Source organism: Cannabis sativa, chromosome X, assembly GCF_029168945.1.
Source record: "Cannabis sativa cultivar Pink pepper isolate KNU-18-1 chromosome X, ASM2916894v1, whole genome shotgun sequence".
NCBI classification, from domain to species: Eukaryota; Viridiplantae; Streptophyta; class Magnoliopsida; order Rosales; family Cannabaceae; genus Cannabis; species Cannabis sativa.
Genome location: NC_083610.1, coordinates 20,347,567 through 20,373,070, shown reverse-complemented (window position 1 = coordinate 20,373,070; position 25,504 = coordinate 20,347,567). Strand labels below are relative to the sequence as shown.

The window sequence follows — 25,504 nt, the reverse complement described above, 5'->3', positions numbered from 1 at the left end:
TTAAAATATTTAATGTGAGTATTCATACAAAAAGAGATTGTGCTAGTTTATTTATTTATTTTTTAAGGGTGCTGCATTTAGTTAGTGGTAATGAAAGTATAAAAATAGAAATAAGAATATAATAAAGTATGATGTAATGTAATATGAATAAAAGAATTCATTAAAACATTAAAAAAAATCATTAAAACTATTAAAAAGAAATATTCTTCTTGCAATAGAATGAAAAAAACAAACAAAAACAAAAATAAAATTATTCCATTAAAATATTTCAAATACAAACAAACATATTATTTTTATTTATTTTTAATTTTTTTTGTGAAATAATTCTAAAAATAAATCTAAAGAAAAAAGAATTTTCTTATTATTATTTTTTTTTTTTGAAAGTGAAAACAAACATATTATAAACACGTCATTTCCTTACAAAAGAAATAATAAATACAAAAATAAACATGATTTCAATCTTTGTTGTGAAAAGACAACACCATCGCCAACTTAAAATATCTCACAAAATTAAATTCAATCACTTTAAAAGTTATCGTATATATAATTATTTAGCGTGTAATAATTAAATACAAATATAAAATATATTTATTTTATTAAAAATATATTTTAATAGTATGCTAAATAATAATACAAATATTTCACATAACAAAAAATAATCTAAATTTAAATTACAATATAACATAATATAAAATTTACATCACAATAAATACTAAATTTTTATTTACCATTATAAAATTTTTAATATTTTATTATTAAAATTTAATTAACATACTTATTTACATTAAATAACTTTTTTAATAATTATTATTTTATTATTAAATTATATATTTATTTTTGCATAATTATTATTATTTATATTTTTAATTAATTATTAAATAACATATTAAATTTTACATTAAATTTTATAATTATACATTAAAACATAATAATAAAAATATCACAAAACTATTATTTAAACAAAATGTAAATCAACTTTTGCATCTCCCATGGTCTTAGTGGGAATTTTAAACCACACAAATTCTTCTTTTTGATGAGTTTTTAATTTTAAACTTTTGTGGATATATCCTTACTAAAAAAACTTCAGTATATATTATAAAAGATTACTATAATGCACTCCTTAAAAAAATGCACTGATCTATCTTTATTCGTTTTAGTACCCGAGATAATTTTTTAGTCAAATTTTTTCTCATAGTCATTTAAAACATCTTTCAAAATTTTAAAAAATTTAACACGACAAAAACTGCATTCAAAGAGTGTGTTACACGCGTGACTGTGTAAAATATTGTTTAAACATTATTTTCTATATTGTAAATTATTATAAATTTCTCAAAATTTGTAAGTTATAAAAAAAAAGCGTTAGCCCGTCAAAATTTTTTCCTTAACTATTGAATTGAGATTGTTAGATTTAATGATTTTTGTCTACTTTTAGTAAGAAAATTCTAAGGATTTAGTGCATATCAAAATTTGAAGGGCGTGATTAGGGTTGTTCATCCGATCCAACCCGCACTTTTTTGGTCAAACAACATCCAATCCGCACTAAGTGCGGATTTCATTTTTTGGATCCAATCCAATACGCACAATAACTCAAATCCAATCCAATCCAATCCAATCCGCAAAAGTGCACAAATTCAAAGGAAGAAAAAAAATTATACATAAAAAAAATACTTAATATTATTTTAAATTGTATGTTGAAAAAAAAAATATATAAGAATAGAATATATATTTTATCTATTAAGTTCTGCAATATAATTGTATTATATGTATTAGACTTTTAAGTTACTATTTTCTTTACATTAAAATGTTATTTGTATATATAATTTTTTAATTTTGTTATAAATATGTGTGAATTGGATTGGATCGGTTACTTTTACATGTCAATCAACATCCAATCCGCACAAGTGCGGATTTTCAATTTTCCAATCCGCACAAGTGCAGATATCCGCACTTTGCGGATTGGATTGGATCGTGCGAATTGGATTGGATCGACCATTTTATGAACACCCCTAGGCATGATTTAGTAGATATCAAAGTTTAGTACGTAAACTGAAACAGTTAAATTGAATAAAATTAGACAGAAAAATTTCAATCTAACAATCTCAATAGTTCAAAGGGTTAACGGCCAAAAAAATTCAAGAATAATAAATGTCAAAATTCAAAGAAAAAAATCTTAATTAACCTTAAAAAAAAATAGACTAAAAAATTCTTCTGAATGCTGAAAGAAGTAAAGTATGCATCAGTACATTCCATTTAAGAGGTGATCGTAGAGTCACAATTATAACAAAAACTAACTATTTTTAATAATAATAATAATACGTAAAAAAGTATGCATGATAATATACAATATTTAAATTTTATGCTTGAAAAAGATGAACTATGACAATTTTCTTTACAATATAAACAATAAAATTAGGTCCGCCAATACCAAAAATCACACCCACTTAAAATTTTTATATTAAGTTATTATAGTTGCCTGGTCAAGGCTCACAATAATAGACATAAAGATAAGTCAAAGGATTTTAAGAGCAAGTTTTAGCTACCACTAATATAATATGCAAAGAAATATTTTAGTGCATACAATATACGATGTAATATGTATTGCTAAATTAGCTATATCCTCAAATAATTATAATTACAAACAAAAGTATTCCAAAAAAACTGTGAAATTAAAAAAGCCAAAGCGAAATGGATATTAATGACAGGTAAGTGCCCAAAAAAATGAGAATAATCTTTTAGGATATCAGATTAATATTATGAATATTCATGTTTAATGACGTTTTAATCAAACATAAATATAGAGTTATATAGTTGGGTTGCACTTTGATTGAGAATAGAATCAGTGAAGAAAAACACGAGTAATAATTTAAACGAAGCTTGAAAATACAAGCCATTTCAATCACAACGAATGTGGTCTAGAGAGTAACCACCACAAGTGATTAAAAGTATTACTAAGAATAAAGAGTAAACACCACAAGTGACTAGTGATGATGATAAAACGATATACCATAAGAAAATAACCAATTGTTTAATCCATGACAGCCCAGAAGATTTTTTCATTAGGGTAGCCACTTTTAACATAAAAATAATTTATTAGTATAATCAATTTTAAAATAGTTAATTTTCTTTTTCTTCAATCCATGCTATATAGAAATCATTCAACAAAACCAACACAAAAACGACTTATGCCATAAGATTTAGGACTTTCTTGGGCAGATTGAAATACACTGATCACATATTGTCATCAACTATAGATAGACAAATTTCTAACCATAACACTGATCTAAATAAACTAGAGGAAAAACATAAAAGGGCATCAAAATTGGACCATAGAAATTTAGATGAGAAAATTACTTTACATGCTGTAGAAAGATAACTTCATGATAAGGCTGAAACGCCAACAAAGTACCAAAAGTAAAATTACAAAACTAGAAAAGACATTATTATAACTGATTGGATCATAAGCAAACCGATATAAACATAATCATGTAAGATAATTATCAAAAACAAGAGACACAACATACCCAAAGAATAACCAACAAAGCAGAAAAATATAAGAGAATTACCCCATATACTGTTTTTTTAATTTTTTTTAAAATTAAAGTTTGAATTTCTTAAGTGATTGCAGCGCTAGTTGCAATAGGGATTTCTATACGATTTTTTTGTTGCAATTTAGGTTGAAATGCTAGTTGCAATAAGAGTTTCTATATAGAATTTTGTAAAAATGTAAAAAAAACTGTTTTGAAATGTAAAAATGAAAAAGCCCCAAAAATATATGCAAACCTAACATTATTGCAGAGCTAGAGATAGAAATTCCAATGAAATGAATCAAAAAACAAAGTAGTTCATCACAAATCATCGAAAGACATTTGGTTAATAGCACTAAAAAAGAAAGTAGTTTCTATATAGTCTTATCACAAATTGACACTCACTAGTCACTGGGGTACTACTTCTAAGTTCTAACAGTAGAAAACGAACACAGTAACAATCTCATTCTTTTCAGAGCAACATAATTAAAGATAGTAATATTCCATTGATCAAGATTATAGAGTCTCCATACTCAAAATTCAGGGCAAATGTGATAAAAACAGTCATAACAATTTCTTAACACTACTGAAACCAACAAATCCCAAAAACATAAATATTACCAAACAAAAAGAAGTAAAAAAAAAAAAAGACCTCTTCCATCTTCGCATTCTGGGTTGGCGAAAATCAACGGTAAGACTTCTGGAACCTGGCACGAGCTCCACGACCACCGAACTTCTTGGGCTCGCAGCGTCTGGGATCAGCAACGAGAAGGGTCCTGTCGTACCTACCTAGGATATCCTTGATCTCCTTCTTGCTCTGCTCGTCCACGTACTTCTGGTAGTAAGCAACTAGGGCTTTGGCTATGCTCTGCCTAATGGCGTAGATCTGAGAAGTGTGACCACCTCCCTTGACGCGAATACGCATGTCGACTCCGGCGAAACGGTGTCGGCCCAAGAGGAGGATGGGCTCGATGGCCTTGAATTTAAGGATCTCTGGCTCAACCAGTTCGATTGGGCATCCATTGATCTTGATTAGACCACGGCCCCGCTTGCAGTAGGTGACTGCAACGGCGGTCTTCTTGCGGCCGAAACACTGCACGGACTCGATCGGAGGAGTGGTTGCCATCTTTAGGGTTGGAAGAAGATCTTGAGGCGCCTAAGCTCTACTGGAAAACCCTAATTTTGAGCGTGAGGAAAGGACACAGAGAGTATTTATATTAGGGTTTTGGATTCAAATAATTCCATTTAATGGGCCAGTATCTGGGCCTAGAGAGCTTCAGCCGCTCATGGGCTCAAGCGCAGTTTTGCGAAAATGACAAAGGGATTTTTCCACAAATACACAACAAAAAACAAATTACAAAAATATACGGAATTTTAAATATATTTTTGCTATTTTTATTATTTTATTTACAGAAAATAAAGTATTTTGACATATTTGTATGTTGTACTCTTATTAATTTGTTATTTTTATATTATTTTTTTTTATTTCTTTGACGTTGTTTAGATATTATTTTTTTTGTTAATTTTATATAATATTATTGTTGTTTTTGTGTAATTTTTATAAAATATCGTAAAAATATAAAAAAAATATCTTTTGAGTAAATATTTTTAAAAATAATATTATATGTAATTATTTCAATAACAAATAAGATTGTTTGCATCCTAGGATAAATAATAAAAAAATTAAAGTAGAATCTCTAAGCATAATAGTTTTTTTTTTGTTATAATAATAAATATATTTTATACATACACTTACGATTGTTAAATGAGTGCATTTGTTATATTAAGTAATATAAATTAATATTTAAATATATATGTAATAATAAAAAGAAGTTTATTTTACACTTCAATTTTTTTGTAGTATTTTTATAGAATTTTACATAGAAACTCCATAGCAACTAACGAAGCAACTAAAATCCACATAGCAACTCACATAGAAACTATCGGAGAAACCATTAAAGTAACCTAAACCATAAATTTTTTTTTACAACTTATGATTTGAAATATAAAAAAGATAACCAAATATTCTTAGAAAATAGGTGAACAATTTCTTTTTGAAATTTTTACACCATAAATACAAAATGCATTCTTTATTATTGAAATAGCCTCACACGGTTATTGTTACTTTTTTACTCATCAAGTTTATTTTATTACACTTTTACCACTTTGCACACACATTTTCATGCATCACACTTGTTGCTTACACGTAAGGGGTCTATGATTGACTTCTATCAATCAATCCATCATTTCACTCTCTTTTTTTCTTCTTTTCTTTTTATTTTTAATTTTATTTCAGCTTTTTTAATTTTTAATTTTTAAATTTATTTCAGTTGTTAATTTTTACTTTTTTTCCATAACAATTCTTCTTTTCTTTTTATTTTTAATTTTTAATTGTAAAGCTAGTTTCTTATATATTGTTGCTTACACGTCAGGGGTCTAGGATTGACTTCTATCAATCAATCCATCATTTCACTCTCATTTTTTCTTCTTTTCTTTTTATTTTTAATTTTATTTCAGTTTTTAATTTTTAATTTTTAAATTTATTTCAGTTTTTAATTTTTAATTTTTTTCCATAACAATTCTTCTTTCTTTTTATTTTTAATTTTTAATCAGTAAAGCTAGTTTCTTATATATTCTTACGAAGAAACTAATCTTGATAACATATGGAGCGACCGTGTAGAGAATAAAGCCGTAAAGAGTATAGACAACAAAAGCTAATACCCGAAGACAAAATCAAATAATAAAGAATAAGTCGAAGTCAAGGAAAGTGTTCCGAGAAATGAAAAATATTTTCATCGGTTTTAGCACAATCTTAGAAATCATCGTGCTTCTTATGTATGTTTGCTTAACAAATAATGCGTAGATTTCATTGTCAACGTTTCGGGAAAAAAGCTAATGTTGGCGCCGATGTTCGAACCGAGGTTTGTTTTCGTTTTTTTTTTTTGGTTTTCTCCCGTATTTGAAATTTTACACCTTCGTATGTATTTTTTTTAATATGTTTTTTATCTAGTTGTTTCCTCGTCCATTTTTATATCATCAATGGGTAACAATGAGATTTATCATGGATGTTGATGTTCAAAGAGTTTTTCCCGTATTTTAGTTTCAGATATACTGCTTAGCTTTATTATAGCTGCTACTTGATATGTTATTTCACTATAAAATTAATATGCAACTATTTGCACAAAACTTACTACGTATAACTACTATTTCTTACCCCCATCAAATTAAATTCTTGCATAATATATAAACTATCATAAAACGATAATGCAACTATAAGGCAACTATTTCGTACTTGCAAACAAATATTGTTTTGTAGTTTTATTATAGTTTTCGTTTACTTGCATATGTTATTTCACTATAAAATTAATATGCAACTATTTGCACAAAACTTACTATGTATAACTACTATTTCTTAGTCCCCATCAAATTAAATTCTTGCATAATATATAAACTATCATAAAACGATAATGCAACTATAAGGCAACCAAAACAAAAAATAAACAGACTTATACATAATTGGTTGTACCTTAATTCGATTTTACTCTTCTTATTTTATTTTTCAAAAAATATATTTATATTGAAAATCAGTAATCAATCAAAATGTAACTGTATATAACGTAGATATATTATTCATGAGGTTTTTTTAAAAAATTTCACATCATACATTGTTTTGAATTTGGTGGGAGCCCGAGATTCGTTTGTTACGTATCTACATTTCATGAATCCGGATTTCGATATTGTGGAGTTGTTTTGATCGAATAAAACGTAAAACAAATGTGTAATTTCGCTTTCTTTTTTTCGATTTTTTTTTCGTCATTTTCGCCAGATTATCATAGGTCTTTTCCAGTTGATTTTGCCAGAATTAATAGTTGTATTTTTCTCGTTTTGGTTTCATTTTGGTTGTTTTGCGGTTTTGAAACGAGCGCGTATTTTCATCTTCATGGTTCGCTTCCGTACAAGGCTGTTGCATGTGGTATTTTTGTAAATATTTGTATGTGGACTGTATAAATATTTAATGGGCCGGCCCAAAGTATTTTTGTAATTTTTTTTCCTTTTTTGTATTTTTCTATTTTTTCCCTTTCTTTTTTTGTGGGTGGTGTGAACAGTTAAGAAGTTGTAGGAATGCTTAGAAGTTTTCTAGAAGTCCTATGAAAACACCACAACCCATATAGGCTGTCAGGATGTAAGTTGCGAGTTGGCTAGCTAGCCTTGTTTGGAAGCTGCCCGACTTGTCTTTACTCCCCTTCTGGCCGGCCAGGGTCTTTTAAACTCTTACTTTCAGGTTGTGTTATTCTTCATTGAAACCTTAAGACTTGGTGGTCAGGGAGCTGTCTGACATTAAGTTGTTTAGCCTTTTGTAGGCTGTAAGTTGTCTAGTCTTTTGCAGATTGCAAGCTGTCCATCCTGCTAGGGTCTTGTTAATACTTGTATATTTCTATTTTTGCTCTTGACTTGATTGAGAGAGATAGAGATTCAAAGATAGGAAAATGAGAGAGAGAGAGAGAGAGAGAGAGAGAGAGAGAGAGAGAGAGAGAGAGAGAGAGAGAGAGAGAGAGAGAGAGAGAGAGAGAGAGAGAGAGAGAGAGAGAGAGAGAGAGAGAGAGAGAGAGAGAGAGAGTGAACTTTTTTTTTTTTTTTTTTTTTCTAGATTTTAACTTTTTGTTTATTAAACAAGGATAAAAGGGGAAGAAAATGTAATCAAAGTAACTATTTTGTATAAATTACTTAAGGGTAAATTTTGATATGGAGTATTTTTTTAAGCATGGTTAATGAAATTTTCCTTTCAAAATTAGAGTTGTTGAAGTCCTATTTGTGGTTTACCATGTTATAAGAAAAGCTTAATGGATTAGTATTAATCGCAATAAAAATTAATTAGAGATTATAAAATATGAAAAATTAATTGATAAATTTGCTTCAAAGAGTGTTCCAAAGATAGTCCTTTTTAAGTAGAAAATTGATGTTAGCTTTAAGTTGTATTAGGATAAACAACAACTTTAATAAATTAGTTTGAATATATTGATACTTAACACAATAATATTGTAAAGTATTATTAGTTTTCAATTGCATTTCTTTTTATTAGAACCCAAATTTTAAGATTAGACCCGACCCGACCCTTTTACAATTTAGATCACAAACTATTTGATTATATTTCTATGTCTACTCTTGAATTGTTGTTTTGTTACTGAGATCTTGTTCTTCAGGGTGATTCCAATCACTACAATATTTTTACCAAATTCTAAATCACGGCTACTTTTAAGTTTTAAGCTGGCTGAATTCCATTAAACACAAAAACCCAAATTTTTTCTAATTCTTTCTCGTACCTTACAAATTCGTTATGATTTATGTAAGTAAAAATGCTACCGTACTCTGTGGTTGGTAATGTAGTTATGGTATACCTAGTATACTACCAACTACTACTAGTACTACGGCCTGTCAATTTCAAACCAACATTTCCTCAAGCTAAGTTACCTATTGTTGACCATTTGACATTACAGAAATGTCTAACATTGTTATTGTTAGAGCATTGTTATTGGGCACTAATAATATCTAGCTAGTATCTCTAGACACGTTGCTTAGCGATTAACTAACGATACTCCCTAATAGTTATTACATTAAAATATATGAGACTCGATACTTAGTTAAACTAATAGTAATATTGATACATAAGAGAATAATAAACACCACCGATACTTTTTAATATTTCTTTTATCGTTATATGTAGAACTCGATATTTAGCCTGAACTAGATAAGAGGATGCTAAAAACTTCTAATCTTTTAGAAAGCGATGGACACAAAATGGAGAACCATAAACAAATTGTTGGCTAAATCTATAATTCCCCAAATATGATCCAATCTCTAAAACGGCTGATTGTGATTACTCTCTCATTTTCATCACCAACTAATCAAATAATTCAAACATTAATTACGTATTTCTATTTGCCACTATTCAAATCTATATATTCTTCTCCCAATAACAACCATCTTAGTCTTATACATACCCAATCACGTGACTCGCACGCCTTTATTTTCTCTCTCTCTCATGGCTTCGCCGGCAACCGACCCCGACGAGCCTCTAACTCCGGCGGGAAGACTATTTCTCCGACAAGAAATGAACCAAATAATCCATTGCATCATCGGAGTAAAAAACCCGTTCGACATTGAAGCCGTCAAGTCCCAGATCCGAGACTCTTTCTTACTAAAACACCCTAGATTCTGCAGCCTCATGGTCGTTGACCGGTACGGACGCGAGCGGTGGCGGAGGACCGACGTTGACCTCGATCGCCACCTCATCGTTATCGATTCTCCCGTGAACTCATCAGATTCCTCCGCCGGCAACGGCGATGAAGCTGCTGTTAACGAGTACCTGGCGGAAATGTCAACCGGGTCGATTCTAAGCCCGGAAAAACCGCTTTGGGAGATTCATTTGCTGGTGGCTCACAAGTGCGCCGTGTTCCGAATTCACCACGCGCTCGGGGACGGTATTTCGTTGATGTCGATGCTGGTGGCCGGTTGCCGGAAAGTCGGGAAACCGGAGGAGGCGGCGAGCATGGGTATGGTTGTTAGTAAGAAAAAGAAAAGAAAGGATAATTGGTGGGAATATTATTGGTATGGGATTGTGAGATTGATTGGTGTGATTTGGTTTAGCTTTGTGTTTGTGGTGGAGTTTGTGATGAAGCTGATGTGGGTTTCTGACCGTAAAACGGTGATAAGCGGCGGCGATGGGGTTGAGCTTTGGCCACGTAAGCTGGCTACTGCTAGGTTTCGTTTGGATGATATGAAGATCGTTAAGAAAGCCATCCATGATGCTGTAAGTCCTTCTCACTTTTGGTTTTTTCATTTATTATTTTTTTTATTATTATTATTACTATTATTGGCAAAGCACTTTGATTTTTATCATTACTGTTTGAATTAAAAAAATAAGCATTATATAAGAAAGAGAATTGGTAAAAAAGTTAGCATTGATCATCTTTATGATATTGGTATTGGTGTAATTAAATATCAGCTTTCCTATAATTTAAGAAAATAAATTTTAATTAGTATTGTAAACTAATTGTAAAGCGCTACGGTGTTAGGTACGAGATGGAAATTTATACCGTGGGGATGGGTAACCGCGGGGACCCGCCCCTAATAGGGTGGGGATTCCCCATCTTAGTGGTTAATGGGGCGGTGGTGGGGGACAATTTCAATACTCGAAGCGGGGATGGGGCGAGGGCGGGGATAATACTATCTGCACCATATCCGACCCCGATATAGATATATATATATATATATATTTTTTTTTGTTTTCTTTTTCAAACTTTGACACATATTTAGTTTTTATTTTCTATTAGGTTATGCTTTTTTTAAGTAGGTTTATTTTTTATCTTCTATGAATTATGAATCCATAATAAATATTTGTGAGAATATTAGTTTAACTTATTTTAAATTAATTTGTTTTTTCATTTTATCTTAATGGATACCCGATGGGTTCCTCATAACCGATGGGTATTCCCCTACCCCGAATCCGTTGGTTATTAGACGGGGATGGGGTGGGGATGGGGGTATAAATAGGTAACAGGGATGGGGGTGGGGATTGCATTCCCCGTACATTAACCGACCAATTTCCATCTCTAGGTACTAATAATACTCAATAACAATTCTCAAAAATAAAAATTGTAAAAATATAATTAATTTATGTGTGTTTAATTTTCACTTATAAATAAAAATTTAAATTTAAATATTAATGGTAATAATATATAAGTTATAATTTTAAAATTTTTACCTAATAATTATTTGATCATTTAATTTTTATTTTTTTATATATACTAATAAAAAATAACATGTTAATATTAAAAATTAAATTTAATTATTTATTGAATTTATATATTTACTTTAAATGGCGTTCATAATCATATTACATATATTAAAAAAGAAAAGACGTATAGAATCATGGGTAGGTGTGAGTCTCTGACTGATGTTTCTGCCAATTCATGAGTTTGAAGCTCAGAAAGTTTGTTGTCCACCTGCGGTCAAATGTTATTGTCTATTTATGTAAATTTTAAGGTAAGTGACATAAATAAAAATGATAAATAAATTGATAAATGTAAATAGTGTTTGGTAATATTTTTTTTAATGAGTTTTTTATTTTTAAAATTAAAAAAATGAAAATGTTTTTAAAAGATATGTTTTATAAAATTGTTTTCATTTTTTAATTTTTTAACTAAGAATCAAAATTTTAAAAATAAAAAAAATCACTTTCAATATTTTTCTAAATAATTTTTTTTTTCTTAATTAATATTTTGGACTCCGACTAGACCCAAACCCAAATCTCCCTACGGTCCTGGTACTGAACTCGGTCTCTGACCCGAACCCGAATCTAACTTTGTACTTAGACCAGACTTAAATAAAAATCAAAAAATAAAAATAAAAATAAACTTTACAAAACACACTTTTATTTTCTGTTTTAAAAATTAAAAAACAAAAGTCGTTACTATTTTTATTTTTTAAAAATAAAAATTTTACTTTTATTTTGTAATAAAAAATTTAGAAAACAAAAGTATTACCAAAAGTCACTATAATTTAGGAAAATTATTTTTTTATGATCGTGTATATTATAATTATTTAAGACATTTTGTAAAATTTAAAAAAATTTATCATGCTAAAAATAGGGTTTAAAATATCTATATTGCACGTATGATTTTTTTTATTATATACGCGTGTAAAAAAACTATTTGAACATTATTTTTTATATTGTAAAATTATTCTGATTTTTTTAAAATTTTACAGAATATCTTAAATAACTATAATATACTATAAAAAAATTAAATTAAATTTTATTTCTCAAATAAAATTGCATCACTTATTTTAAGGTATACATTATAGAACTACTTTATAACTTAAATGTAAGAAATAACTATAAAAGAGATTATATTTATCTAAATAAATATTTAAAAAAATTGAGGTGGGACAATTGCATTTGCATCCAATCAAATGCCTCCCTTTATTGAAAGCATTTCATTTAAAAGCCCATTTTTTTTCCAATTTATTTATTTATTTTGCTAAAATATCTTATATCACAATATAAATGACATTCCAAATTATGGAGCACCACATAAATAGTGAAATATTTTTATTAAGCATCAGTTGCTTAGTATTTTTTAGATGTATCTACTTGCGATTAGTTAGCGATATTCTTTAATAGTTATTATATTAAATTATATGGGAGAAATACTAAAAGACACTAATGGTGTCTAGCAAATAACTTTTAAAGAGTATCGCTAGTCAATCGCAAGACAACATGCCTAAATGTGCTAGACATTACTGATGCCCAATAACAATGCTCATTATATGAGACTTAATATTTTATTATACCAATAACAATATAACACTTAACCATCTTTAACAATTGATCTGAAAGAACAAAATAGCATAGTCTTATTTTTGGTGTCATTATATTTATTTTTAAAAATAGGAATTGAATTCGAACACATATTTAATTCTTTCTTAAAAGAAAGCATATTCAATTTTTTATAAGAAAATAGGATATATTTAATATATTGCATAACACTAACCATACAAAATGTTCCATTCAAAAAAAAAAAAACCATCCAAAATGTAATATAGTTATGAATATAATCTAATATGGAAATTCTATATATTTTAATTAAATACGTGATATTAAGAAAGAGTTTTTACATGGCATACTAAAATTTTTAATTTTTTAAGTTTTTATTGTGGGGTAGAATTTTTTTAAAAAATACATGTAAGTTTTATACTATACACTGTGTTAAGTTTTCACTGTTGTTCCACGATAATTTTTTAATTATTCCTGTTGTTTTAATTGTTCTGTTTTATTATTTTACGGTTATTTTTATAAAAAAATTCCGTATAACAAAATTATAAACTTTTACCAAAACTTTAATATTTTTGTAAAACTCCCATTAAAAATTGTTAACTTGTATAGTCTAATAACTATGGATAATATGTGTATAGAATATTCAATATTTTTAATCACTTACCAATAATATATTTTGAAGTACATTTTGATTATAATTTTTGCAAGTTAAGGGAACACTTTATTTTTCATAATAATATGTATTATGATTATTTTTCATAGTAATGAATGAAGAAATAATACATATATTTTTGTATCTTTCTCTACATAACTTTTTTTTTTTTTTTTGGAAATGGTCTCTACATAACATTTTGATACCGCAATATGTTGAGTTTGTTTGCAATCAAATGTCAAACGTAAGCAAGTCATTTTATTATGATAATAATTAAAAATATTTATTTTCAACTTCAGTATTTTCAACTTACCAAAACCTTCATAATTTACAGCTTCTTTAAACAATATATATATATTCAGAGTTTTATTTTTTATTTTTTTAAAATATATTTATTATGGAGCTGGTGAGCTAAGATATTATTATTCAGACCATAAATGATGTTCTCTTTGGGGTGATATCAAGTGGACTATCAAGATATCTCGATCATCGAACACCTAATGGTAAGCATTGTCAATTTCTGAAGTTGATGTTAATTATCCCAATATATCATTTTTTTTTTTAATTTCAATTTGTGTTACTTAAAAATAAAGTTTAAACTTCATATGTAATATAGTTATAAATAAGATTACATGCCCCTTATGCTAACATTTTTAATTGAGGACTATAAAAATATTATAATGCTATATTTTACCCTTTTTAAAAAATGAATCTCCACTCATTTTTTACTAATTAATGATTTTTACTAATTAAAAGTTTTTAATATTTTATTTATTTAAATAATTTTTTTATAACTTTGCTTAGTTTCAAAAATAAAAATAAAAATGTTTGCTTTTCACTGGCGGAGACAAAATGTGCAAAGTCTACAACTCATGAAAAAAAAAAGATACTTATCAATTTATATGTAAAATTCTATTTAATTTTTCTGTACCAAAACTTTTAAGATTTTTTATTTTGTAATTTCATTTCATCTTAGCTGTGCAAGAGGGTATTCAACTTACAGGTCTAGCCATGGTAAATTTGAGAAAACAGTCTGGACCCCAGGTACGTTAATAAATATAGTATAAATAATTTTCTATATGTTTCTCACTATATTGCTATTTTCATAGTGAAATATCTATCTTAAATTATTTGTAATACATTTGTTTGGGGGATCAGGAGCTCTCACAATTGATGGAAAAAAATTCAGAGTCTCAATGGGGAAATAAATTTGGGTTCCTTATGATACCCATCAAGTACCATAAAACTACTGGTACTGATCCTTTACTATATGTTAGAAGGGCCAAGGTGATGCTAGATCGGAAGAAACAATCTCTCGAGGCTCATTTTTCTTATAAAGTTGCTGATTTTGTGATGGGATACTTAGGATCAAATGTAAGTACCAATCTTTTCATTCCATTTTCTACTGCAAAAAGCATTAAAAAGCTAATTAAGATTTTTATTCCTGAACTTTGACAAGTATCAAATCATGTCCCTGATCTTTTAACGTCGTTAAAAATGTTCCCTGAACTATTGAGATTATTGGATTTAAAGACTTTTGTCTAATTTTAGTAAAAAAAGTCTAATATAGATGAAAGTTCAAGGGACATAATTTAGTATATGTAAAAGTTCGAGAGGCATGATTTGTTAGATATTAAAGTCTGAGGAGTATGGTTTAGTACATAAACAATTACTAAATAGTAAAATAAAATGAAATTAAACAAAAGTTCTTAAATCTAACCATCTCAATAGTTCAGGGAGAATTTTTGACGGTCAAAAAAGTTTAAAAAGCATGATTTGGTACATGTTAAAGTTCAGGGGCCAAAAATCCTAATTAGCCAAAAAATAATGATAATGTATTTATTTATTTTATTTTATTTATTTATTTATTTATTTTTAATTTTCTAGGTTGCTGGTTTCCTTAACTACAGGATCATTTGCAATACTAGTTTTACCATATCCAATGTGGTTGGGCCACAAGAGGCTATTGCAATGGGAGATAACCCTATAACTTACATGAGAGTGAACTCATCCAGTCTACCTCATGTACTTATACATCTCTTTCCTATGCTCTCATTTAATTTTCTATGTTGTTAATTCTCATTAAATTTTAGATTAAATTAATAATTGGAAGAAAAAAAACATGTAGGCACTGACTATGCACATGTTGAGTTATGCTGGAAGAGCTGATATGCAAATTTTGGTGGCTAAAGATATAATCCCAGACCCTGAATTCCTTGCTAAGTGCTTTGAAGACTCTTTGCTTGAAATGAAGGAGGCAGCCTCGGCCATTATCAAAAGTATCTGACAATCTGACATACACACATACACTGATATATATGTATCGGTAATAATTAGGACTCTTTTAAATATTACTATCAGCTACTTTAAAGTGTTCAACTTCAACATAATTGGCGCTTCTAACCGTTTTGTATATCACTTGTTAAACTAAAATATACAGAAGAAACCTGATATTAAATTGAATCAATAGCTATATAACATCTTACCTTATGAGATATTTCTTTTTGTTAAAAATGATATCAGAATTTGTATTGTTGAAACTTTCACAAAGGAAGTTTAGTACTAATGTTTTATCTTCTTATTATTAGCTTCATTAATTCTAAGTTTTAAGATATGGTGTTGTATGATCACAAATTTACAGTTGATTTGATAATTACTTATATCTTTTCTTATTTACTCTATGAAAACGTTACTTGTTTGTACTCAAGTTCGATCCTTAACATAAGCAAGTTAAGTCTGTGCCTAGAACCCACCTAATTTAGGAGTTCAATTTTTTTTTCCTTTTCAAAATACATATTTTTTTTTATTAATTTTGAAAAATACTATATATTTTCTAAATAAGAACCAAAAAATAATTTTTTTTTTCCTATAACCAACTAAATTTCACGGTCGAACACATTTTTCTCACAAATTTATGCTCCCTTTTAGACTTTGTTCTTGTGCTGGTTTTGGCTCACATTTTGGAGCTTGTATGAGAGGTTGCTTCTTCTACTTTATTATTTAATTAGTGAAGACTAAGATTGTTAGGGAAGTCCTACGTTGGATTTAATTTCTCACATAATTCCTTTTGTATGTATTCTTGTTGCGTTTTCTATTTATTGCAAATAAATATCCCTCGTAACATATAAGACACTTTCCAAAATTTTCTAACAGGAGTGCCCATCAAGCCTCCCTACTGCTTAAAAGTGAGATGTTAACCACACTTTAATAAGTATCTAGAGGCATTTTTAAATTATTGCAATAGTAGAAGTTTATCAATAATAGTTATGGCTTCTTTCATTTTAATGTATTGAGCTTTTAATCTTATTTTAACTAATCTTTTGCTACGCATTTCTGGTTCTCAACTCAATTTCTTTTCTTTTCAAAACAACAAATATACATATACACATCACCACCCATGTTTACAGAATCATAGCACACACACTCTCTCTCTCTTTCTGTCTCTAAAATGAGACACCACAGTTAATCAAGAACAACTCAAATGAGCTTCCTTTTCTCATTGCCTCCATGGCAATGTAACTCTTCTTTCTTTAATTTTTATTTTTTTGTTCTAATCTGTTAGTCAAACTTTTGCTGGAAACCGAGATTTGTGACTCTGTCCCTTCTTTCTCCTTCGCAGAAGCTTCCGCAGCAAATCAAAACCTCCCTTCTTCTTGCTTGGCACAATAGCCAAAGCCCCAGCTGCATTGTTACTGATTTTGCAACTTGAGCTATGACATGCTAATGTAGTATGTGCCGGGACACTAGGAGAATCGATTGCATTCATGCTATCTGATTGAGATGGCTTTTCATCGGTTTCCACATTGCTTGACATTTCTTTGACATTTTGAGAACTGACAACCTCAGCTTTAACATCATCCTCGGCCAGCATTTTATCACGTAGCGAGGATCGCTTGCTTAACCTCTTATCTTTGTTGGCTACGGGCGTTTCACTCGTGGTGGAGAATACCTTATCTAAGAGTGCTGCTTCCCTCGGCGAAGCCAGTGCTTTCAGCTGTTTTCCCAGGTTGACAATTGTTTCTTGGCACTCTGCCAACTTTGCTGAAGCTGTTGTGATCTCCCAATCCTGAGAATTTTCATTCATGAGCTTCATATGACATAATCAATTGAAGTAAAGTAATTCAACGTTATCAAGATTCATGTGCAGTCTCATTTTTTGGTGTAGACTTACATTTTGAGATTGTTTTTCCTCTTGGTTTTTGAAATCTGTAGTTTCTTTTGTTGCATCACTGAAAGAAAAATCCTCATATAAGTAATTCTCAGAAAACATTAGAACTAAAAGTTTGTGCAGTAATATGAAAATATAATTAATCTATGTGACAAGAATGTTACCTTTCAAGTTGGAGTTGAAGCTCAAGACATGTTGCTTCTAACTCTTCACAACAGTTACGTTTGTCCTCTAATTCAACCTCTAAAGATGAGACCTTTTGGTAAACTTGATTCAGTTTAGCTTTGGCAACACTGAGTTGAGTATCAAGGTCTTCACTAATCAACTTCTCATTTTCAATCTCGTCTTCAATTGACCCTTTCGTTTCTTTCATAGTCTCCAGTTCGGCTTGCAAGCTTCCCACTCTTTGTTGCGATTCTTGGAGCTGTTTCATCAACGCTTCACTTCTTTCTTTCGCTGAATGTAGCATAACTTCCATCTCATTCTTTACAGATATAATATTCTCGAGTTCATTTCTCAATTTGTTGTTTTCTTCTTGTAACGTCGAAGGAATGTTATCCACTTTGATCAAAGCTTGTTGTCCTTCTCCAAAAGCAACCAAGGGCCAACCCAATGAGTGTTTTTCAGATCCAACGCCTTGCGATTCCCCACTTGGTAGACATACTTGCTCATCATTTTCACCTTGTGTATCATCCAAACCGAAATGCTTCTTGATTTTGTCCCTTGCACTTGCAGCCTCCTTGGGGGCCACATAGTTATTCAAAATCCAGTCTAAAGTCGATGCTGCCTCTTCTGCAAAATCTTCAACACGGGCATTCCCATTCAGCAGATCATCACAGGTGTTGATAAACCTTTGTAGCATAGCATTTAGTTCTGACCATTTCCATTGAAAAACATGAATGTAGTAGTCAGCTGAAGGTTTATCAGGAGAACAGTTCCCAATTACAGATCCTGGACTGGTGTCTTGAATTAGCTTAATGATTTTGCAGATTGATTTACTCAGATTACGCTGAATGTGCTGGTTCCCGCCTACCTCAGCTGAGGTTTCGACACTCAGAGCTCCAGTCAAAGAATTTAGGACTGTTGATCTTTTTGGTGAATTCCAAAGATCAGTTTCTGTTGGAGTCCTAGACTTTGGTTGATGGTTAGTTGGCCGGTTAATATAACCAACAGAAAACTTGATATCATCAAGTAGCTCTTCTAGACTTCTTTTGGAAACATGTTTTTGATCAATCATTGCATTGAGAACAACCTGAAGCCAGTCAAAGGATTTGTCATCATCTTTGTGCTGCTCCATGTTCCTCTCAGCACAATGGGAGAGAGCTTCTGCAACCGGAACCAGATCCCCATGAGTTAGTGTGTCAGCAGAAACTATTGCCAATTTCTCCATTTCAACAAAATCATCCATTAAGCTAATGTCTGAACCTTCAAAGGCTTTGCGGTTTGGTGGATCTCCAAGTTTCCCATTTTTGAATTGTTCCAATTCAGAAATTAGAGCACTAGCCCAAGATCCAGAAGATCTGAATCCATTTTCACTTTTCATGTCAAAATCTGTGGACACAAAAAGTTTCTTTGCTAAAGGATTAGATTTTGACAGCTCCATTGATTTCTGGCCTTTGGAAGCTGTTTCTGTATGTATGGCTCTTGACAAATTGTGTTCAGGACTCTTCATGTTTAAAATCTTTTTAAGGGCTTCATTTTCTTCTTCAACAAACCGCAATCTTTCACACACGAAATGCACATCCTTGCTCATAATTTCTGAGGAATTATCTATGGAAGCATCTCTAACAATCAAATCTTTTGTAGGACTAAGCTTTCTTCTTCTCATCATCTCTGTCTGGTTTCTTCCATTCACTTGAACTTCACTCTTCATATTCCTAGACAAACCGAGAGGACCAGGAAGACGCTTTCGCATAGGAGAGCGTAGTTTTTGGCATTCTTGTTCTAACATTGTGATTCTCTTCACACACTCTAAATTTTGCTCCTGTAATACATCAGCAGACTGGCGATAATACTCCATTTCTTCGTTACGAATCTGCAGCTCTTTTTCAACCATGTGAAACTCATATTTCAGAAAAGCATTTTCCTTCTCAGTAGAATCTAGTCTAGCCATCAATGCACTAAACTCTGCATCAGATTGAGACTTGTGTCTGTTCAAATCTTCAACAACTTTTTCTTTCACAAGAAGAGCCTTGGTAAGGTTAGAATTCTCAACAGCTATATCTGTGAGCTGTTTACTTGCCTTTGCTAATTTCTCCTCTAACTTCTTCTGAGCCTTCTCATATTCTCTCGACGCCAATATCACCGCGTCATGTATCTTTTTCTCAATCTCCTCTTCGACAAAGATTAATTGCCGTTTGCATTCTCTATGTGCAGCATCTGAATTACTGAATCTTTCATTAGCAGCCACTCCCTTCTTCAAAGCTTCATCTGGCTCCTGCTTTAGAGGCTCAACCTGCTCTTGGCCTAAACAAAAATCCATTTATTGAATTACACTAAATGTCAAAACCCAAATGTAGTTGTCAAACATAGTTTAAATAGTTGAAGAAAAGCATAATTTTGAATCACCTTTCATGGTTTCTTGAGTTATTTTCGCGTTTTTCGCCACAAGATTATGTTCAACATGAGAATCTAGTATGACTAAAGCTAACTTCTCATTCAGAGTTTTACCAGTTTCAGATCCAACTCCTTTTTCTGTTGGAATCTTTTGCACCTAATACAATCATATTTTGGTAAGATACATTCATTAGATTCTAATACTAAACATTGCTTACTAGAAGAAAAAGGAGCTCTTGTTAGTTACCTCAGGATTACCAACTTTATTAGCTGCCAAAATTGTCTTCTCAGATGATTTTTTCCTCCAAAGCCATGACTTGTGATCCATGATATATATTTTTCTGTAATTAGAGTGAAAAAACAGGACTGTAAATAAATACATATGGATAGAAATTTTAACCAAATAAAAATGACAGATCCCTTGGTAGCTCAGCTGGGATATCAACTTGTTTTCAATGTTTTGACAGTGATAAACATCTGACTAAGACATGCTAACTACTAAGGCTTCAATATTCACAAATTATTATGTTAATTCATAAAATGAGGTTCAGATGAAACCCATCTCAAAAAAGGAAATTCTTAAATCAAAGAACACTGTTCACTGAAGTAAGCAAGTGAGAATTACAGTTAAACCCAAAAGTGACTGGTTTAAACACACACACACATATACACATGGTTTTGGGGTATTTCATAATTTTCTGAATATTTTGACTGTTGGAACAGAAGAACCAGAACATGCATGGCAAAATATCAAAACACAACATGTGAAAAAAACCCAGAAAGCCATTGTTACAGTTGTTACCTGGGTAAGTAAGTAAAGTGTAAGATGAAAATACAAACATAATCAACTTATGTGCTGATTAAAAACAGAGGTGGAGCATAGAAAAGTGTTCATATCATAACGTTTAGATAATTAAAGTCAAAAAGAAAAGAAAACTAGCCTAAACTGGTGGAAGGAAGCATTGAGTGTTAACTTGTCATAGGATGCTTGCTTGCACCCACCGACAGTTTACTGAGGAGTGATAATAATAATTCACGAGAGAAAAAAAAAGGAAGAATAAGAAAGAAAAAGGGAGAAAAAGAGAGTCAAAGGAGAACCCACAAAAGGAGAACTGTGTTTAGTATCTCAGGTAGTAATAGACACAAGAGACAGAGTACGTTGGAGACAATTTGATGATCTACGAGAGTTAGTTGTTGGTATATATGGATTGGGGAGTGGAATTAACGCGCCATGGAAGAAGATGATGGTTTCTTTTAATGGACCACAAAGGAAAAAAAAAGAGAACTCTTAAAAGGAACTGCCGGTGCATAGGACTCTTTTTCGTATTTAGAATTGTAATTAAGTATCGAGTCTCGTATAATTATATTGTTAACGGTGTTGTCTATAAAAAGTGTCGAGTACCATTAGTACCAATAATAATGCTCTTTTACTAGTGGTATCTAGCACCTTTAGATATGTCGTATTGTGATTGGCTAGCGATACTTTCTAAAAGTTATTACATTAAATTATATGAGATATAATATTTAGTTGGACTAATAACGATATTGTCACATAAAAAAGTGTTAGGCACCACTGATATCTTTTAGCATTTCTAAAAAAAAAATATGAGCATTGCTACAGGACATAAAATGTCCAGCACCATTATAAGATGACGCATTATAATTGGTTAACAGTTTTTATAATTTTTATTAAAATAAAATAAGTGAGATCTAATATTAAATTAAACCAATAACTATATTACACCTCATAATACCTTCTAACATTTTTAAAAAAGAAAATATAACAAAAGATCCTTGAAAATGATGATGTTTCCTCCTCCTTGTATTTATTTACTTTTATTAGTTAAAGGAGTTAGTGAAGCTGCCTACTACTACTACTACCAAGTGCTCTTTAGTTAAAAACAACTTTGACAAATAAATAATGGGAATTTAGGTATAGTTTATTTATTGTTATTTATCATGATTGAGACTTAGATGAAGTTAATATGTAAGAGTTAGTTCATTAGTCATTTGTAACTCAATTAGTGTCAACTAAATTAGTTTAATTAGGTTCAATGATTTATTTCATAGACAGGTCCACCCCAAATGTATAAGGTAGAGTAGACAAGTGAATTTTTATTTATGACTAGAGATAAGTATGCATTAAGGTACATTCGACACATCATTTATTTTATTGTGTGCCCACAAGAGAACCCACTCCCAACTTTTTTTCTCTCTTGCCTCTTCTTCCTAATTAGTAATTATTAAACCCCCAAAGAGGTAGATAAGATAGAGTCATAGACCCTGTTTTTCAATATTTTTTTTTCTTTATTTGTAGTAAGTTGTTTTTTTTTTACAAAAATAAATTATAGTGTTATATTATTTTATAATATGATATATACATTAAATGTGAATGATGTATTAGAATATTTTTTTTTATAAATAAATATTTTATATTTATTGAATCTGAATAAAGTTAATTAGTTGATATTCTATATATAGATATTTATTATCTAATTTGATTTTTCAAATTAATGGTCAAAATATTTTGACAATTAATGTAACACAGATACTAATAGTGTATCTCACTTATAAATATAAGGTCTTAGTTTTCGAACTTTTTACTCATTCTGTAAAAATAACAAATTCTATTTAAAGAGAGATTGGAAGCACGATTTCCTATTTCGAAGCTATACTGAGGATTGAAGCTAAAAAATCAATAGCAGAAGGTATTTCAGTCCTTTCATTGCATGTACAATTTTGATATGTGTAGAGTTTATATTGAGAATTGAAGCTCAAAAATCAATCGCTGAAGGTATTTCAGTCCTCTTATTGCATATACAATTTTGATATGTTTACAGTTTATTCTGGTTTTTATATATATCATATAAGCTTTATTTTTTATATCTAAATAATTTAAGAGTTGGTATCAGAGCATATTTTTATCTTTAGCTTAATTTAAATTTTGAGTTTTTATATATATATATATATATATGCATGGAGAAGGTTTCAATGGTTACATTTTTATTGTAACCATCATGGTTACATTTTTTTTAGCCATTGGATCATTATTAAATGGTTGTGATTAATTTAGAAATTAAATAAAAATAAATAAAAAATAACCTGTAACCTGATATTAACTTGTTAATTTATTTCCTTTTAAAACTTTAATTAAGATTAATTATATTTTAAAATTAAATTAAGTATAATTATTAATTAATGTTTTGCAATTTATTATTAAATAAGGATCTTTTAACAATTTATTTTTTTTACACTTAAATTATTTAAATTTTTATACATATAATTTTATAATTAAAATTTTATTATACTTATAATTTTAATTTAAAATTATTACACTTAATTATTTAATTTTATTTTTAATTATATGTACCACTTTACCATTAACCTATAACAGCCAAACCTCCATTAAATGAAAAAAAAAAGTAAAATTAAAATGCAAAAAGAGTAACCTATTTAATTGTTGCTCGAGAATACCGCAGGGAACAATTAGCGATTAAACTCATGAATCTATTTGAGGACATCAGTGACAAGATTGATAAAGGTTATTTTGTGGATCTATTCGTACAAGCATCAATTACACACCAACAATAAAGATATATGAAAGGGTATCATTGTTGTCCATCTCGTTAAACTAAAATGACTATTGCTGCCTTTTGCCACTAATATTTTCTTTTATAGTTCTGTTTCTTATTGAAACACTTATATACATTGATTATGCATTATCTAGTCATTTTTCCTTAAAAAATACAGCCATTTAAAAAAAAAAAAACCAATTAAAAGAGTATCAGAATATATGCACATACTACAGTCGCTATGGAATATGCAAATTTGGACTTGCTTGTAAGTATGATCATCCAGTACAGCAGACGCCAACCATGTCCAGTGTAGAAAATCAACCTCCTCTTTACAGTAACTTGGTTGGGGAAGGAGCTAGGAGAAGCAAAAATGAGACTACAGTTCAGCAGTTGGCTTAGTTTAGTTGTGCATGAAATATCTGATAGATTTTAGCATTGGTAGAGGAGAAAGGGGTTGTAGTTTCTTTTCTCAACTTGAATTTTCTTAATAAACCTTTTTTCTTTTTCCTTGGCCTAACTGGTAACTGCTACTTCAGGGAGTGACACTTTTCACTTAACGATATTATGTAATAGTATTAATTTACCAAATTCTTGCTAAAACAGATATGTAAATTATGCTATTATTCATGTCAGCTTACCAACGAATATAAATACAACGCAATTGAGACATTTTCAATAAAGAATATCATGCAACCACGGCAAGAGTATGATCATCCAGCAAAAAAGAAGCAGGGTGTGTTCCTGTAAAAAAATTCGGACAAAATTTTAATTTATATAAAAATAAGTTTAATTTTTGTAAAAAAAAATTGTAAATATTATAATTAAATAGTTTAATTGTTAAAATAATTAGTCAAATGATTTATATATAAATAAAAAAAATTGTTTATAAATTTTAATTGCTAAAAAAGTTCTATATCAAATATTTATTTAATTACTTAAAAAATAGTTAATTATAATTAATTAATTCTAAAAATGAAATTTTTACCTATTCGTAACCTGCTATTACAGGTAAAAAAAAAATGTAACCATATGGTTACAATAAAAATGTAACCATTGAATAGTCACCCATATATGCATATATATATATATATTGATTGGTATCATGGCGAATCTAAATTTTTTCATAAATATATACATTTGTATTTATTATTCTATATACATATATATAATCATATTATATATAGGTATATATTTTTCTATATTTATATATTATACTCATTTATTCATTGATTTCATTACATATAATTAATTATTATAATTTATTTTATATATATATACACTATATTTTATGCGAGCAAATATATATACATTTTTTTTTTAATTTTCGGTCTGTTTTGCTTGAATCTTTAATTTTTCATTATTTATTTTGATTTATTTATGCATTAATACATTCATGTAATATTATAAATCGATTTTGTATATGAAAAAGATTTGAAAGCCTTAAAAACTTTGAACTTTTTTTTAGAAAAAGTGTTTCGGACCCAAAAGTTTTTTGTAACATTAAATTTCATTAATTTTCATAAAATTATTCATAAAATATTATAAGACATTCCTAAAATGAATAAAATATGAATAAAACATAAGTAATTTTGTGGTTTGACATAAGAAAATATGAAACTGGATAAATGCTCATATCTATAACGATTTTTAATGATCTTCGGATGATCACACTAGGAGGACTAATCTCAGTGATTG

At 29.4% G+C, this 25,504-nt stretch overlaps 3 protein-coding genes across 7 annotated transcripts; 1 reads left to right on the top strand and 2 right to left on the bottom strand.

Moving 5' to 3' along the window:
• Positions 1–3,993: 3,993 nt before the first annotated feature.
• On the bottom strand, positions 3,994–4,733 carry LOC115702948 (small ribosomal subunit protein uS9). Its single transcript, XM_030630421.2, has one exon. It carries the CDS (start codon positions 4,648–4,650, stop codon positions 4,210–4,212), a length of 441 nt encoding a protein of 146 aa, XP_030486281.1. The 5' UTR covers positions 4,651–4,733; the 3' UTR covers positions 3,994–4,209.
• Positions 4,734–9,201: 4,468 nt separating this feature from the next.
• On the top strand, positions 9,202–15,970 carry LOC115702949 (wax ester synthase/diacylglycerol acyltransferase 11). 3 transcript variants are annotated; one of them, XM_061106991.1, is made up of 6 exons: positions 9,202–10,332; positions 13,941–14,013; positions 14,514–14,554; positions 14,669–14,884; positions 15,398–15,535; positions 15,639–15,970. In XM_061106991.1, the coding sequence occupies exons 1-6, from the start codon at positions 9,565–9,567 to the stop codon at positions 15,795–15,797; spliced, it is 1,395 nt and encodes a 464-aa protein (XP_060962974.1). In that variant the 5' UTR covers positions 9,202–9,564; the 3' UTR covers positions 15,798–15,970. The 3 variants fall into 3 exon arrangements, with proteins under 3 accessions (XP_060962974.1, XP_030486282.2, XP_030486283.2); XM_030630422.2 differs by having other exon boundaries at positions 14,487–14,554; XM_030630423.2 differs by lacking the exon at positions 15,639–15,970 and having other exon boundaries at positions 14,487–14,554; positions 15,421–15,540.
• Positions 15,971–16,840: 870 nt separating this feature from the next.
• LOC115702950 (filament-like plant protein 7) lies at positions 16,841–21,469 on the bottom strand. 3 transcript variants are annotated; one of them, XM_030630427.2, is made up of 6 exons: positions 21,337–21,469; positions 20,482–20,575; positions 20,247–20,391; positions 17,843–20,144; positions 17,682–17,739; positions 16,841–17,576 (listed from the first exon to the last, which is right to left on the bottom strand). In XM_030630427.2, exons 2-6 carry the CDS (start codon positions 20,560–20,562, stop codon positions 17,073–17,075), a joined length of 3,090 nt encoding a protein of 1,029 aa, XP_030486287.2. In that variant the 5' UTR covers positions 20,563–20,575; positions 21,337–21,469; the 3' UTR covers positions 16,841–17,072. The 3 variants fall into 3 exon arrangements, with proteins under 3 accessions (XP_030486287.2, XP_030486286.2, XP_030486285.2); XM_030630426.2 differs by having other exon boundaries at positions 21,037–21,453; XM_030630425.2 differs by having other exon boundaries at positions 21,176–21,453.
• Between the last annotated feature and the right edge of the window lie 4,035 nt (positions 21,470–25,504).

Coding starts and splice junctions, on each gene's coding strand:
- LOC115702948 (XM_030630421.2), bottom strand. CDS start 4,650: ATGGCAACCACTCCTCCGATCGAGTCCGTGCAGTGTTTCGGCCGCAAG.
- LOC115702950 (XM_030630427.2), bottom strand. CDS start 20,562: ATGGATCACAAGTCATGGCTTTGGAGGAAAAAATCATCTGAGAAGACA. Junction 17,740..17,842: donor CTTCAACTCCAACTTGAAAG/GTAACATTCTTG, acceptor TTTTTCTTTCAG/TGATGCAACAAAAGAAACTA. Junction 17,577..17,681: donor AGGAAAAACAATCTCAAAAT/GTAAGTCTACAC, acceptor GAAAATTCTCAG/GATTGGGAGATCACAACAGC.
- LOC115702949 (XM_030630422.2), top strand. CDS start 9,565: ATGGCTTCGCCGGCAACCGACCCCGACGAGCCTCTAACTCCGGCGGGA. Junction 14,555..14,668: donor GAAAACAGTCTGGACCCCAG/GTACGTTAATAA, acceptor TTGGGGGATCAG/GAGCTCTCACAATTGATGGA. Junction 15,536..15,638: donor ACTCATCCAGTCTACCTCAT/GTACTTATACAT, acceptor AAAAACATGTAG/GCACTGACTATGCACATGTT.